At 33.5% G+C, this 16980-nt stretch overlaps 2 protein-coding genes across 7 annotated transcripts; both read left to right on the top strand.

Moving 5' to 3' along the window:
* Window positions 1–2616: 2616 nt before the first annotated feature.
* Window positions 2617–3509, top strand: LOC116027226 (F-box protein GID2-like). The gene has a single exon (XM_031268720.1). The coding sequence runs from the start codon at window positions 2785–2787 to the stop codon at window positions 3355–3357; it is 573 nt and encodes a 190-aa protein (XP_031124580.1). The 5' UTR covers window positions 2617–2784; the 3' UTR covers window positions 3358–3509.
* Window positions 3510–10519: 7010 nt separating this feature from the next.
* LOC116027225 (pentatricopeptide repeat-containing protein At3g22470, mitochondrial-like) lies at window positions 10520–16741 on the top strand. 6 transcript variants are annotated; one of them, XM_031268716.1, is made up of 6 exons: window positions 10520–10684; window positions 10813–13176; window positions 13958–14087; window positions 15728–15786; window positions 15889–15977; window positions 16386–16741. In XM_031268716.1, the coding sequence occupies exon 2, from the start codon at window positions 10905–10907 to the stop codon at window positions 13041–13043; it is 2139 nt and encodes a 712-aa protein (XP_031124576.1). In that variant the 5' UTR covers window positions 10520–10684; window positions 10813–10904; the 3' UTR covers window positions 13044–13176; window positions 13958–14087; window positions 15728–15786; window positions 15889–15977; window positions 16386–16741. The 6 variants fall into 6 exon arrangements, with proteins under 6 accessions (XP_031124576.1, XP_031124578.1, XP_031124575.1 ...); XM_031268718.1 differs by lacking the exon at window positions 15889–15977; XM_031268715.1 differs by having other exon boundaries at window positions 15728–15977; window positions 16386–16557.
* Window positions 16742–16980: the final 239 nt, after the last annotated feature.

The following is a 16980-nucleotide window of genomic DNA, read 5'->3' as shown; positions in this document are numbered from 1 at the left end:
TACCTAAAATTATTGAAACTTTTATAATTAACTATATACTAGTACAACTTATTTTACTATTATATATATGTATACACACATGGTGGGTCGGGTGGGGTGCTAGGCGAGTTTTGTACATAAAATCCGAATCCAACCCGACCCACCGCGTGTTTACATTTTTAAGATCCACCCCCGATCCACCACCCACTATCACCCAAAAAAACCCGATCCATGCGGGATAGATTCGGGTGATTATCCGCGGGGCGGATTGAAATTGCCATCCCTATGGAAAACTTATAAATTAATTAATGTAATCATGTACCAAACGACTCGAAAAAAGACAATAATATGAATAGACCGATGCAGTCTGACGCTCCAAATACGGTCCAACACCAAATGTAGCCATCACGTTTTGGATTATAAGGAGAAGTTATCATACAACAAGACAAACACAAATATAGCAAATACATGAATTATTACAATTAAATATTAGAATAATTTTTTAATATTACATGACAATAGAGCATCTTTAATAGTAAGGTTTTTTTTTTTTTTTAATTTACGGTTTTTGAAAAGTTTTTGTAAGTATGATTAAGAAAGAAAAAATGAGAGAGAAAAAAAATAAAAAATAAATCTGATTTAAAAAAAATAAAAATAAATTATTGTTAGGCGTGCCTCTCACGCCCACCAAGTGCGTGCACAACATTTGTCAATTGTATTTATTTCTTTTTTTTTTCTTGGGACCATAAAATATTAAAATCCTCATCTTTTGCAGTTGAACCTCACAATTCTCTCTCTTGGTTTCTCTCTTTGCCATCTCAACTTATATTGTTCTAAAAACCAACAATAATTCGCTGGTGTAGATGCTTTTATTAATAAATGGCATCCTTTACTCCTCCGAATTAAAACTCTTTTGGCATTTGCTCTTCAATATGTTTCATTGTAATTTTCAATTTCACATTTGTGTTTGAACAGACATGCATTTGTGTTTGAACAATAATTTTTGTATGAACTAATTTTATGAATTATAAATATTTTATTTTACTTTATATATTTTCAAATATATGTTGTTACTTTATATTTTATTAAAATATATTGATTCATTATTTTATATTTTAATATCTAAATAAACCTATTTAAATTTAAAACTATTTAAATTTTATGAAGATGTCCTTTTTAGTCTTTTTACATTAGCTTATTAAAAAGTTAATTTACCAAACACTTTTAAGCATAACTGCTAGCTTAAACGCTTTTCAAATTTCAGCTTCGAGCTTATAGCTTTTCAGCTTTCAGCTACTTTTTAGCTAGGTTTGCCAAACATAGTCAATGTTTAGTTAATTTAATACATTTAACATTATTTTTATATACTTAAAACTAACTAATATCAAAAATAAAAATAAATATTTAATATACTAAAAATAAATATTTATCTGTTGTCCATATTATAATTTACTGATCTAACTACCAGTACATTAAGTTTAAAAAAAAATCCATATAATAACTAAATATATCAAAAAGTCCATCAAGTAGCATATTTGGCTTGTCTAGTAAATGATGTTTTGACAAAAAATTTAGGGTGCGTTTGGTTCGCACATGGGAATCGGAATCGGAATGGGTATCAAATACTTGGTAAGGGTAATGGGTTTTGGTGAAAGTATTTAACATGTTTGGTAGTTGGGTGGAATGAGAATGATTATTAATAGTTGGGAAAAAAATGATGAAGGGAGATGAAACCCTTATTTAATAAGGGTATGGGTTTTGCCATTAATGGGGTATTCCAAACCCATAGTAGTATTCACAAAACCTATCAACCAAACACTAACAATCACTTTGATACCCATACCTTATGCTTAAACCCCCCAACCAAACACACCCTTAATAAATTTAACAACTTTGTTCAAACTACTAAAATAAATTATTAGTAGTCAGTAAATTCAGTTAACGCCTTGAATCGACATTAATTTTGCTATATCAAACAAAATTTTGAAACAAAAATAACTTTATTAACATAGGTTCCACTTATTTAACGATTTGATCTAATTACTTTAACAGTTCAATCAAATCAAACTGCTCTTCTTCTTTTAGTTGTGTGTCGGTGTAAAACGTCAAAAAACAAAAAATTTCTTCTACTTCTTTTTCATAATTTTTTTTTAGAAAATATCAAATAGACTACTAAACTTTACTTGAAAAGTTAATTAAGTCGCGAAACTTTTAAAAAGTGCAATTACACATTTAACTTGTTAAATTTGGGCAATAAAGCCCAAAAATCAGAAATTGACCTTCTATTGTCGGTCTTTTCAATTCAGGCCAAAAAATCCGGCCAAAAAATCGTCGCCATTCGTCATTCACCAGGATTTACATTAAAAGTATTATTAAATACAAAAAATCAAATTTAAAAATTATACTTTTCAAAAAAAAAATAAAAATTATAAGAAAATTTTAATAGAAATAAGTAAAAAAAAAATTAATTTGACTAATAATAGGGGAAGTGTTACAAAATATACACATACTATTAGAATTTTTTTAAAAAAAATATGAACTGTTAACAATATATAAGTAAATATAAATTTGATTAATTAAAGTTATAGTAACGTCAACAGAAATGGACATTCTTGTCATTTAATTAACCCCAACTTCCAACATCTACCATCATCCGGTGCCTTGTCCTCATCGATGAAGATAAAGAAACCCCATTTTCATGTGCTGTGCATTTCTGGATCCACAATCCCTAAATTCTGTATTTCAAATTATTATTGCAGCGTCGGAATTGCAGAAATCGCTCTCTAGATTTGTTCATTTCTGGCGATGAAGCGCTCGGTTTCAGGGGATAACGGCGGCGGCGATCTGGAGCCGAGGAAGAAGGGGAAGATCGAAGGAGAGGGAGAGGGAGAGGAATCGGAGAAGACGTCCACGGCGGCGGCGGCGGAAGATGTGTTGACGGACGAGAACTTGCTGTACGAGGTGCTTAAACACGTCGACGCGCGCACGTTAGCGTGGGCGGCGTGCGTTAGCAAGCAGTGGAATCGGACGGCGCAGGACGAGCGGTTGTGGGAGGTGATGTGCAACAAGGACGGATCGCGCGGCCACTACCAGCAGCAGCAGCGGCAGTTCCGGGCGGTGGTGCTCGCGCTCGGCGGATTCCGGCGCCTCTACTCGCTCCACCTCTGGCCGCTAGTGAAGATCTCATCGTCGCCGTCTCCTCCGCCGCCTCCGCCGTCCGCCTGGCCCTGCCTGCCCCCGGCGCCGGCGCCGCCCCCGTCGAAATCGGCGCTCAGTAAAAAGCGGTTGGGAAAGGACGAAATGAATCTGTCGCTCTCTCTCTTCTCCATCCAGTACTTCGCGCAGATGAATTTCAATAATCGAAGCAAAGGAACGTGAAACTCGATCGCCGATTTAGTCGAATTTATTTGCTTTTCCGTTTATATAATTCTTATTATAATTTCTCCGACTGTTCTTGCTTTCACCTGTATTGTACACCGTATGATCTTTCGGTTATAGTAAGTTGAGATCTGCTTCTGATTAATTGCTAATTATTGATGTCTAAAATAGCAACAGATCTTTACATCTGCCGTAGTTTCAGTCGCCTGAAACTTGATCGGCGACGACGATGGCTTGAAGCCGGTGATGGGGGACTATATTGCAATTATAATTAATTAATAATTATTTTAAGGAATAAAGTTTAAACAACTTGTATAAGAGCATCCTTATAGTTTCGAGTTTTTTCTCTAATTTTTTGTGGGTCTCAACATTCAACTCATCATCTATTATCTCATTCCATCACTAAAATATTTTTTCACATTAATTTGAGTTTTTCTCAATTTGTTGTGAACCCACCATTTTACCATACTATATTTTAATTAATTAATGATTTAATATCATTATAAAAATTATAATTACAATTAATGTTTTTATTATATTTAAACTAGTATTTTCGCCCGTGCGTTGCACGGAATTAATTTGTTAAAATATTTTAAGAATATTTGGATCGATATACAATTATATAAATTATAACATCGAATATTATATAGCGCAATTGATGAAATTAGTTGGATTGATTATTTTTATGATATTTTCTTTGCTTGAATTAGAGCAAATAATTGTCTAATTACATGTGCGATTCACGGATAAATTTTTGTATTATTTATTTAGATAATAAAATTATAGAAAATTATTTAAAAAAATATAATATTGAACATGTACATTTATTTGATTATAAGATTAGTGCAAAAGTATCACTCAATTAATTGAATAATATATGACTTGTTTGTTTACCATTATCTTTAAAAGATCTATATTTAATATAACTTAAGTAATTATATTATTACAAAAATAAATATGGAAAAATGAGAAATAATTTAACTTTAATTATTACGGAGTATAAAAATAAATTCAACGACCAATATTTAGCTTAATTACGATAATAATTACTAAGCAATTATTATTAGTCAATTACACTAAATTAATTATTTTTCGTTAATAGAAATATCAATTCATATATACTGATGGATGTAGTTTTCGCGGTGGATGGAAAGAAGTAGGTGTTAAAACGGGAAGAAGTTCCCGAGTATCGTTCTCAAAGGACGGCAATGAGGGAATTTGAGCGGTAAGGGGATTAAGCACAAGAGTGTTTAGTATTTGAAAGCTAACCCAAACATAGTAAGAAATGCGCATGAAATATCATGAAAGTAAGGAACAAAACGTTGGAAACAATCAATTGGAAAGGAGGATTTGGATCTTGCAACTCATATAGGTATCCTTGATTTCCTAAGATATTAGGCTAGCAACACTTAGATTATGAAAATGAGACAAGGTCACAAGCACCATTGCCACTCTCGTGGTCAATGGACTCACTTCTTAGACCGTAATGTCATCATTGTGATCACTAGGCTAGAAGAGGCATTTTGACAAACACGTTATGTGCCTCTTGTCTTCCACTCTCCCTTTTCTCAAAGGTGAGAGGGAAATGTGGATGGTGAGGGCTAGATCTACTCCCTACTCTCGTAGGTGAGTATTTCTATCCTACTCCTCTAGTGCAATCGGATCCTAATTGGCATAGAGTCAAGACATCCATCCCAATCCACAATCAACTCATCAATCAAGCAATTGCAAAACCTAATTGATCAAATCAAAGCTCAAGAACATTCATACAAAATTGCTCAATCCAAATCCACAAAGATCTATCTAATCATACTTGGAATTGAAATAACAAAAGGCAAAAGTAATGACAAGAAATTAAAAGGAAGACTTAGCTAGGAATTGAACTTTGAACTTGAACTTGAATGTTGATCACAATCTTGCAACAATGGAATTCTTCTCTAATTCTAATCTAAACCTAAGAATTGCAATGTGAAGTGAATTGGGAGAGATCTCTCTAGGCTAACCCTAGAGAGAGAAATATTCTAAGGTGTGGAATGGTGAATCTAAGTCTAAGTCCTCTGAAAATTAGCTCAATTATCCTTTTAAACTTGTAAAAACCGCCCAACTTCGCGATGGACGCACGGCTGGACGCGCGTCCACTGCGCGTCCAGCGTGCCTGCTGCTTCGGCTTGCGTTTGGACGCGGGGTGGACGCGGGCGTCCGCCCCGGCGTCCGATTTCACGCTCTCTGAACTTTGGTTCGGCCTCTGATGGACGCGGGGTGGACGCGGGCGTCCACCCGGGCGTCCATCAGAGAGCTCTCTGATTCTGCTCTGTTTCTGCTGTTTTGGGACGTTGGAAGCCGGCTGGATGCACGCTGGACGCGCGTCTACTGCGCGTCCAAGGCCTATTTTGCTTTCCAACTTCGGTTTGTAAATCCTTCTCCGAAATATTGCCATTTTCCACCTTTTTGCACTTCTTTTTACCTACAAAACAATTAACAAAGCATAGAACGGGGTACTAAGACAATATAAAGCATTTTAAGGCAATTTAAGACTAAACCATTCATAAAAGCTTTAACTTGTATACTAAACGATCCACAAATAACCTTATAAAAGTGGTATCTTTTGCACTTATCATATACAAAAATTATTATTTATATATATTAAATATGTTCGACCTTCTACAGTGTTCATGTCACACGTGTACAAATTAATTTGATCAACGACATCTAAAGTTGGTGAGGGGATTGCTCAACCTTTTAGTTAATAAATATTAATTATTATGGAGTACTATTTATTAATTTAATTAATAATTAATATAATTAATTAATTAATTTTTAATTTATATAATTATAATAATATAATTGCCGATTATATTTCCAATGAAATATTAATATATTCATTTTATTTTTTCTAATATTTTAATTTCCTTTTGAATATATTCATTTCCTTTTTCCTTTATAATTAGAATTATTTATTTTCATTCATTTTTCCTTCATAATTTTTTCCTAATATTTCATTTGTTGGTTACTAATTCTTTTGTAGGGAAAGCTATGGTATATTTCTAGTGAAATATTAATATATTCATTTCGTTTTTCCTAATATTTCATTTCATTTTAAATATATTCATTTCATTTTTTCTTCGTAAAAAGAATTAATATTGATCTCCATTCCTTTTTCCTTCATAATTATTTCCTAATATTTCATTTGTTGGTTACTAATTTTTTCATATGGAAAGTTGTGTCATATTTTCAGTGAAATATTAATATATTTCTTTCATTTTTCCTTATATTTCATTTCCTTTTAAATATATTCATTTCCATTTTCCTTCATAAAAAAATTATTATTCATTCCTTTTTTTTTTCCTTCATAATTTTTTCCTAATATTTCATTTGGTGGTTACTAATTTGTTTATAGAGAAAACTGTGTTATATTTTCACTGAAATATTAATATGTTTATTTCTTTTTTCCTAATATTTTATTTCCTTTTGAATATATTTATTTCTTTTTTCCTTCATGAAAAGAATTAATATTATTTTACATTCCTTTTTCCTTTATAATTTTTCCCTAGTCATTCATTTGGTGGTTACTATTTTTTTCGTAGTGAAAAGTTGTGTTATATTTCCAGTGAAATATTAATATATTCATTTCAATTTTCATAATATTCCATTTTGTTTTTAGTATATTCATTTCTTTTTTCCTTCATCAAAAGAAGTAATATTGCTTTCCATCCATTCCTTTTTCCTGATAATAATTGCCAATTAATTGGCCTGATTCCTTGCCAATTAGTAAGAAAATATTAATAACAGATTCCAGTGTAATATTTATTTTCTTTTCATTCATAAAAATTTATTATTAATTTCCATATGATTAAAAAATAATATAATTATAAAAATATAATTGTTGAATATATTTTCAGTGAAATATTAATAAATTCATTTTGTTTTCATTCTAAATAATTAATATAATTATAATTATAATATAATTTTCAAATAGGTATTGGAATATAATATATATGGAATTCAATTATAATTAATAGAATTCCATACAATTATAACTAATATATTTTTATATATTATTATATAGATATAGATATAGATATAGATTCTTATTCTACCATAATAAATAAATAAATCTATACCATAAACATTTGTTAGTGGTATTACATTAATGCATGTATATGTATTAATCTATATGAAATACAAATATATTATCATAATAATTAATTACCATAAACAATTTTAAGTGGTATTACATTAATGCACGTATATGTATTAATCTATAAAATATAAATATACTATCATAATAATTAATTACCATAAACATTTTTCAGTGGTATTACATTAATGCACGTATATGTATTAATCTATAAAATACAAATATACTATCATAATAATTACCATAATTACTAATAACTAATTACCAATCTATACTATATATAATATATTATGATTACCATAATTACTAATATTATGATAGAATAATATTAATTAATTATAATTAGAATAATAATTACCATATTACTAAAATGCCCCTACGTTTGGGCGGGAAATTTTTGAGGAGGATAATGTTTTTATATATAGTATAGTGTATAGATTAAATATATCAAAATTAAAATAAATTTATAATTATAAATTTTCAAATTCTAATAATATGGAACCAAAATTATACACTACATTTATACTACATAATTTTTTGTTCAAAAAAATTAAACAAGAAAAATTAAAAAATTAAAAATTATATAAACTAAAAAAAAAGTAAATATATATATATATATATATATTACACACACACACCCCCCAAACACAACCCCCACCCCTAACACTCATCCTCTGTGCTGCCCTCACTTGTCTCACTCTCTCCGCCTCTCAGCTGTCGCACTCTCTCCGCTTCTCATCGTATCTCTCTATCTCACAACCTCTCTGGTTCCTCTCTCAGCATTTTCGGCTCTTGGCTCTCCATCTTCAGCGTCTCCAGCCTTAGCCCTTGGCGCTCTCATCGTTTCTCTATGTCTCGAAGCCTCTCCGGTTTTGGTTTTTCGCCGTTGGCGTCTTCGGGGTCCGAATGAGGAAAATAAACATGCTATAATATTTTTATACTATTTAGTCTCGAAAATATATGAATTGTCTAATGTTTATATACCACTTGAAATTTTTATTCTCACGGATTCTATTTTTAAGTCTTAACATTTTCTTTTTTTTTTTAATGAATGTACTGGAGCAAATAGTCACATATACAAAAGAAAGCACAAAATCATGAAAAAAAAGTGTAAGTCAATGCAATATAATAAATTTAAAGATAACACAAGGTATTATTTCAACTTTGTTTAAAATTCCTCTTTTAGAATTAATATACATGTTCACCTTTGATTTTCAAGAATAAAGTTTACTTTATTCTCAAAAAAAAAAAAAGAATAAAGTTTACCCTTAAAATGTAAATTGCATCTAAATGTATAATCAACTAATACTTTGTAGTCAAAGACCTTATGGTCAAGCGGCATAGTTGTGAGCTTCCCAAGTGAGAGATCTCTTTGTGCCTCAATTGATTGGGAAAGTATGTATGAACGATACTACATTGTAACAGAGTCAATACTATTCAAAAAAAAAATTTACATCAAGACCTAGATTCACACTTATACACCCTCACAATAATTTTTTTAAGAAAAAAAAAAAAACCACACGCCCAAAAAAAAAAAAAAAAAAAAAAANTGCACGTATATGTATTAATCTATAAAATATAAATATACTATCATAATAATTAATTACCATAAACATTTTTCAGTGGTATTACATTAATGCACGTATATGTATTAATCTATAAAATACAAATATACTATCATAATAATTACCATAATTACTAATAACTAATTACCAATCTATACTATATATAATATATTATGATTACCATAATTACTAATATTATGATAGAATAATATTAATTAATTATAATTAGAATAATAATTACCATATTACTAAAATGCCCCTACGTTTGGGCGGGAAATTTTTGAGGAGGATAATGTTTTTATATATAGTATAGTGTATAGATTAAATATATCAAAATTAAAATAAATTTATAATTATAAATTTTCAAATTCTAATAATATGGAACCAAAATTATACACTACATTTATACTACATAATTTTTTGTTCAAAAAAATTAAACAAGAAAAATTAAAAAATTAAAAATTATATAAACTAAAAAAAAAGTAAATATATATATATATATATATATTACACACACACACCCCCCAAACACAACCCCCACCCCTAACACTCATCCTCTGTGCTGCCCTCACTTGTCTCACTCTCTCCGCCTCTCAGCTGTCGCACTCTCTCCGCTTCTCATCGTATCTCTCTATCTCACAACCTCTCTGGTTCCTCTCTCAGCATTTTCGGCTCTTGGCTCTCCATCTTCAGCGTCTCCAGCCTTAGCCCTTGGCGCTCTCATCGTTTCTCTATGTCTCGAAGCCTCTCCGGTTTTGGTTTTTCGCCGTTGGCGTCTTCGGGGTCCGAATGAGGAAAATAAACATGCTATAATATTTTTATACTATTTAGTCTCGAAAATATATGAATTGTCTAATGTTTATATACCACTTGAAATTTTTATTCTCACGGATTCTATTTTTAAGTCTTAACATTTTCTTTTTTTTTTTAATGAATGTACTGGAGCAAATAGTCACATATACAAAAGAAAGCACAAAATCATGAAAAAAAAGTGTAAGTCAATGCAATATAATAAATTTAAAGATAACACAAGGTATTATTTCAACTTTGTTTAAAATTCCTCTTTTAGAATTAATATACATGTTCACCTTTGATTTTCAAGAATAAAGTTTACTTTATTCTCAAAAAAAAAAAAAGAATAAAGTTTACCCTTAAAATGTAAATTGCATCTAAATGTATAATCAACTAATACTTTGTAGTCAAAGACCTTATGGTCAAGCGGCATAGTTGTGAGCTTCCCAAGTGAGAGATCTCTTTGTGCCTCAATTGATTGGGAAAGTATGTATGAACGATACTACATTGTAACAGAGTCAATACTATTCAAAAAAAAAATTTACATCAAGACCTAGATTCACACTTATACACCCTCACAATAATTTTTTTAAGAAAAAAAAAAAAACCACACGCCCAAAAAAAAAAAAAAGAAAAGAAAATATAGTAGGGATTTTGGTAGGGTTTGTCTAAGCTCTAAAAGCGCGGATTTTTCTCCGTTACCGCTTATCTCACTCTACGAACACAAAAACGAGGTCAATTGAAGCTCCGGAGCTGAACCGCCACTTCTAGGCTTCCAGATGGTAGAAAGCTAACAGTCCACCGGGGAAGAGCAGCTCGAAGTGGCGGAGAAGTACGCCGCTCTCTGTAATCTTTTTCCGTTTTTTCCCCCTCTTTTTTAAAATAAATTTTCTGATTATTTTTTGTTATGTTGCTCATTCCAATCTGTGTTGCTACGTTTTCCTCATTCTTATTGAACAGTGATTTGGGTATGATGTCATGTGGGCTGCTATGGGGAGGCCTGTTCTGTTGTGCAATCACAATAATTTCTCTATAGCTCAAGGTTTTGCTTAATGGGTCTGTCTATATTTCCAAAAAGATCCTCTTTTTATTTCATATTTGTGGGGTTGCGAGAATCGGGTGTTTTCGGGAGGAAGAAAATCGTTGTAGAAAGAGGCTATTGTCGAAATTTTGGTGGTGTTTCGTCCGCTTTAGTATTGGATGATTCTGATTCTTGTTCAAATGGTGAAAGCAGTGGGGAATATGAGCCAATTGTTCCGATTATTTCGAGGAAAAGACTGCATAGGTGCAAGGAGCTGGGACTATGTTCTGTTGTTGTGAGGGTGTACAAATCATTGAGCTGGGGGGCAGCTAGAGATATTAGTTTCGAAAGAGCAATGGAAAGGTATGGGCTTTTCCAATCGATCACTGCGTTTAAGATGCTTGTGCATATTTTTGCATATGTTGGAATGCATATGGAAATGTATGCCTTGCTTAAAGATATTGTTTTCTATTTCCAGAAGGCTGAGTTTGAATTAGATAAGATACTCCCGCATTTGCTGAATTCATCTAATGATGCAAAAATATCAGCTTCGGTGGTTGATGTTCTTATCAAGGTTTTTGCTGCGAATAAAATGGTTGAAAATGGAGTCAATGCATATTTCCATGCTACGAAACTTGGGCTTAAATTAAGTAATTTCTCGTGCAACTTCTTATTGAAGTGCTTGGCAGAGGCGAGCAGGAGGGAACTTCTTCAAGCTTTATTTGAAGAGATGAAGCAGTTTGGACCGTCACCCACTGTTTATACATACACAATTATGGTGAGGTTCTATTGTACCCAGCATAAGGTGGAGATAGAAGAAGCGACCAATATAATGGAGGAAATGATTACTAGAGGGATTAGCCCATCTGTTGTAACATATAGTGTTTATATCCATGGACTATGTAGAGCTGGACGTGTTGGCAAAGCTTTGAATTTCATTCGAGACTTGAGGCGTAGAAATCAACTACTAAACTCTTATTGCTATAATGCTGTTATTCATGGATTCTGTAAAAAGGGTGAAGTAGTTGAAGCTATGAATCTTTTCGAAGAAATGAAGAGTTGCGGAGTCCCACCAGATGTATACAGCTACAGTATTTTGATTGATGGGTTTTCTAAATGCGGGAATGTTGAGGAAGGTCTTTGTTTAATAGAGGAGATGGAAGCTAGTAACATAAAACCATCCCTTGTTAGCTATAGTCCACTCTTAGATGGTTTTTGCAGAACGGGACGGAAGGAAAAATCAATTTATCTGTTTTATAAGTTAGAGGAATCTGGATATAAGCATGACCGGGGTGCGTACCACATCTTAATAAATGGACTTTGCTTGCAGGGTGATTTGGTCTCTGCTCATAAGCTCTTGGAGGAGATGATCAGCAATAACTTGACCCCCAATATCTTTACCGTCAATTCTATTATTAATGGCTACTGTAGTGAAGGGCATATAATGGAAGCTTTGCAGCTCATTGATGAGACGAGAGGCCAAGGTGTTATTCCTAATCAGCATACATACAATGCAGTAATTAAAGGGCTGTGCAAAGAAGGTAACTCAGAGAAGGCACTGGAAGTAATACCGTTAATGCTTAAGATGAATATATTGCCTGGTGTTGTACATTATAGCACTCTTATTAATGGTTTTGCTAAACAGTTAAACTTCCAGAAGGCCTTTCTGCTGTACACAAGAATGCTAAAAGTTGGGGTTACTCCGGACACAACCCTGTATACCATTATCATTAATATGTTATGCACAATGGGCAAGGTGAACGAAGCCTATAAACTTTTTAGGGAAATGGCCTGTGAGGGATTGAATCCTGACAATATCTCTTACACATCTATTATAGCCGGATTTTGTAGAGTTGGAGATATGAACAAAGCATTGAGATTGCTTGAAGAGATGAAACAAAGAGAAATCTTGCCTTGTGGTGTTACTTATACTTGTCTAATAGATGGGTTTTGCAAGGTCAATCGTATCGATATGGCCACCTGGTTGCTAGATGAGATGAGAAGGCAGAATGTGTCTCCTGATAAGGTCACATATACTATTCTGATATGTGCGTGCTTCAGACTTGGACAAGTGGGTAGGGCTGATGAGCTGTTTGACCAAATGAAGAAGGAAGGCATTGTTTCGGGTGACTCATTCAAAGATGAAAGGCTAAAAACTGGAAGAAGCTAGTTCAACGATGATGTAGCATTTGCTATTAAGTTCAGTTGAATTTGGAAGGTGCTTTGTGTACTAGCTGCAAAAGCATTACCTGGTGCAGCCCGCATTAATACCCTTGCCTGTTGAAGATCAAGGCATCTAACTGGTAACTGCTTCCATTCCAGCTTATGCCTTTTCCTTTAAATATTTTATTTTACATCATTACTTTATTACGTGCTTATAATATTTTTGTAGTAAAGCAAGGCCATTTTAGTTATGTTTTCCTTTTTGTATGTGGACTCTGGGGTATTCTATCTCTTATGCCATGGTTTCACTATCAGATGACTATTTGATGCTTCTATGTACATATACACACACACACACACACACACACACACAGATGCATGTAATTGGTAACAATCGAAGAGTGTATAACTTCTATAGCCAAGATTAGAATTTTAGTAGTAGTGTACTTGTGATCTTTCATGAGATATATTACAGTTAGAGGAAAATGTGACAATACAATACCTGAAAATTTTAGGATAGGAACGGAGTATTTCACAATAGGGTAGGTGCTCATTTTAATACCAACAACAAGCATTTGTGTCGCATTTGTCCATTACTCTCGTTGCCCACATGTAACTGATTCTTTCTCCACAGAGAGCTAGCCCTTTTTTTAAATTTTTTTTTATTTTTATAAATTTATATCAATTAATTTTCTAGTTTAGGACAACAGAAGATTGTAAGTTTCCCAGTTTCCTTATCACAAGCCCTCTAATTTAGTATGATTATCCATCATTCTTGATATTTTAGAAGGAAAGCATAATACAGTATAATATTTCTCTCTTGTTCGTTATTATTAGTCCCTTGTCAGCATTGGTGGCTCTTTGACACTCACGCGATCACCATGCTAATGACTTCTTCCACATCTTTATCTTTGGCCACAGCGGAAACAAAAATTCAGCTCCGAGAAGTGGTATTGCTATTCCACAGCGGCACAGCTACACTGACTTGTTGATCAAATGAACAGTGCATTCGGTTACATGAATGGATACATCAGCATAAAGATGCTAACAGGTCCGTATCTAGTTATGCTGTGAGCTGTTGCATACTTGCATGGATTTTGTATGTATAATATACTTAAAAGCTTTATGTTAAACGATTATCTCAGTATGGAAAGGAAGCTCATTAGTTAGATGTAACATTTAGACTTCTCCAATGGCCACCCAGGAAAGTGAGAATTGAATTTTGTGATTGTTGAAATATAGAAAATGGAAACTCTAGCATAGCCCTAGTTGTAACACAGCTTATTAGTTAGACCCTTTATATTCCTATATAAGCAGGTATATTATGCATAGTTATCACGGCGTCGCCTAGGCGACGCCTTGGCGTCCTGTCGGTGGAGACAGGATGCCGGGAGGCTTCGCCTCGCCTGAAAACGGGAGGCGAGTTCCGGCGTCGCCAAGGCGTCGGCCAGGCGTCGCAGGCGGGCGCCATGGACGCCGACCCTGTGTCCAACCCGCAAACCCAACCCATTTTTAGTAATTTTATTTATTTTTTTTAAAAAAGTTTGACCTAATAAGAAGAGAGAAGAAGAAAGGATTTCAGATCTAGTGCGTCGACTAATGTCTCCCACAGCCATCGCCGTCGCCCTCCCACAGCCATCGCCCATCGCCGTCACCGTCGCCCTCCCACCGCCTGAGTCGTCCTTCTTTCTTCTTCTTTCCTCTTCTTCTTTCTTCTCCATTTTCTTTGGTTTTCTCCATCTGCGACTGTTTGTCTTCCTATGGATTTGGGTTATAAACTGCCAGACTGCCACTTCTTTGGTTAATAATATCAGTGGGCAGGGGCAGGGGGCAGTAGGCTAGGGCGGCAGTGGGCAGTGAGCAGTAGTCTAGGCAGTGGGCAGGTGCAGTACAATTTATATGTTTAATTGTTTATAAATATAAAAAAAAAAAAAAATATATATATATATATATATATATATATATATATATATATATATATATATAGTATTTTTTAACTTGTCGCCTAGGCGTTGGGCGCCTAGTCGCCTAGGCGACGAGGCGTTCCGGAGGCGCCGCGACTTAACAGGGCGCCGTGATAACTATGATATTATGTGTATAACACAATATCAGCATCACCACCATCATCAACATACATCTCTTTTGGTTTTCACATACTAAACTTTTGCGAACTTGATGGGCAGTGGTGGCTTTCTTTTTTTGTTTTGGGTGACAAGGGAAACTCATAACTACTACCCAAGGGTGTGCGCTGGGCTGGGTAAACTTTGCCTTGTGACCCTAGCTAGCAAAGAAATGAAGAATCACAAGGAAGTAAACCAGTCTAGGTTGCCCATAGCTGATCAGGTCAAACCAAGAAGGCCAATTCCCACCGGGAGTCAAACTTGGAAACTTGTTGTTACCATGGAAACTTGTTGTTACCAAGTCAACACCATGACTAACTTTGTTGGGGTTGGACTAGGTGGGTAGTGGATATTCACTGGCCGTTACTTTGCTGAGCCTTAAAATCCCTGAATTTCAACTGTGATAAATGGCATCCCAACATAATTGGAGTTGTTAATCAGATTTAAAGTTGTCAGTTTTTGATTTGTTTAATTGCTTCAATGAACTCAATTCTTTTGAGCTAAGCAAATATAACTAGTTGATGGTTAAAACTGTAATATATTTCTGTGTTTTTTTTTTTGTTTTTTTCAGACAAAAACAGAACCAGCATGTATTCTTTCTCTTGAACATCCAGAAAAGGAAATGTAGAGGTACATTCAATGTCTCAAAATGAGTGTGATTATGTCTCTCTTATAGCATTTCTTTTTTCTTCTCTTTTCCAAGTGCACTTGTTTTACTGTGTAATAATGCAGGCCCATGATTTAAAATATTACTTGAACCAACTCCCCATGGATGGATAATATGTTCCAGGAGAGATTCTGAAGTTGGTCTATGGGCATGTGTAGGTGTATTATGCTTAGTGTTTATGCGTCCTTCACTATATAACTCTGTGCATTATGAACATGAATTTTGTATTTTATGGAGTCAAATTCTGTATACTGGACCAGGGTCCACGATATAAATTGCCGATTTGCCTACCCAGACAACAGGGTGATGGAATTGTGTATTTAAGTAAAAAAACATAACAGTTTACTAAATTTTAAAAAGATTAAATTGTGTATTTTTAGTATTGGAATTGATTGAAGTATTTGAAAGAAACTTGTGAATACAAAATAGGCAAAAACTTGTGTGAGACCGTCTCACGGGTCTCAATCCGTGAGACGGGTCGGATCTTTTATTACACGGGTAAATCACATGCCATCCACGCACAATCTCACGGTCCTTGTTTCTCCCTATGTTCCTGCTACAGACAATTTCTTCCCAGATTGATCGACTTCGGATTTCTCCCATCTCCTCTTCCTTCGCTACTGCTGATAACATTTGCAATCTATTGAATGCGACAACGCCGATTGGCGATGATGGGGAAGAAGGAACTGATGATTGGGTAGGCTCTGGATTCTATGTTGAGTTTAGAGGGAAGGGATTCTTGAGAGTTTTTGTGAAGTTGATGATGAAGATGGCCATTAATGGAAATGGTAGGAAGGTGGTGAAGAGGATTAATGGTGAGATTATTGAGATCTTTGCCATTTTTTCTCAGCTTTTGAGTGCAGTGTAGTGTATGAATACTTTTATATCCTTGTGTTTGTTTCACTTTTTGAGTTAAAACCTTATTCTCAGCCCATCATATTACAAGAAATGATTGATATATTTAATACTTTAAGCATTAAATATAATACTTTATAGTTTAAATGTAATACTTCAAAACACAAATATAATAATTAATACTTTAAACATTAAATATAATACTTTATATCATAAATGTAATATTTCATAGCACAAATATATAATCAATACTTTAAGGCTCATATATAATACTTTATAGCTTAAATGCAATACTTCATAAC

The sequence above is a fragment of the Ipomoea triloba genome, chromosome 8, assembly GCF_003576645.1.
Source record: "Ipomoea triloba cultivar NCNSP0323 chromosome 8, ASM357664v1".
NCBI classification, from domain to species: Eukaryota; Viridiplantae; Streptophyta; class Magnoliopsida; order Solanales; family Convolvulaceae; genus Ipomoea; species Ipomoea triloba.
The sequence above is the reverse complement of the archived record's forward strand: the minus strand, read 5'-3'. Positions and strand labels throughout refer to the sequence as shown.

Excerpts from the sequence above, each read along its gene's own strand:
- LOC116027226 (XM_031268720.1), top strand. The coding sequence starts at position 2,785 with ATGAAGCGCTCGGTTTCAGGGGATAACGGCGGCGGCGATCTGGAGCCG.
- LOC116027225 (XM_031268718.1), top strand. The coding sequence starts at position 10,905 with ATGGGTCTGTCTATATTTCCAAAAAGATCCTCTTTTTATTTCATATTT.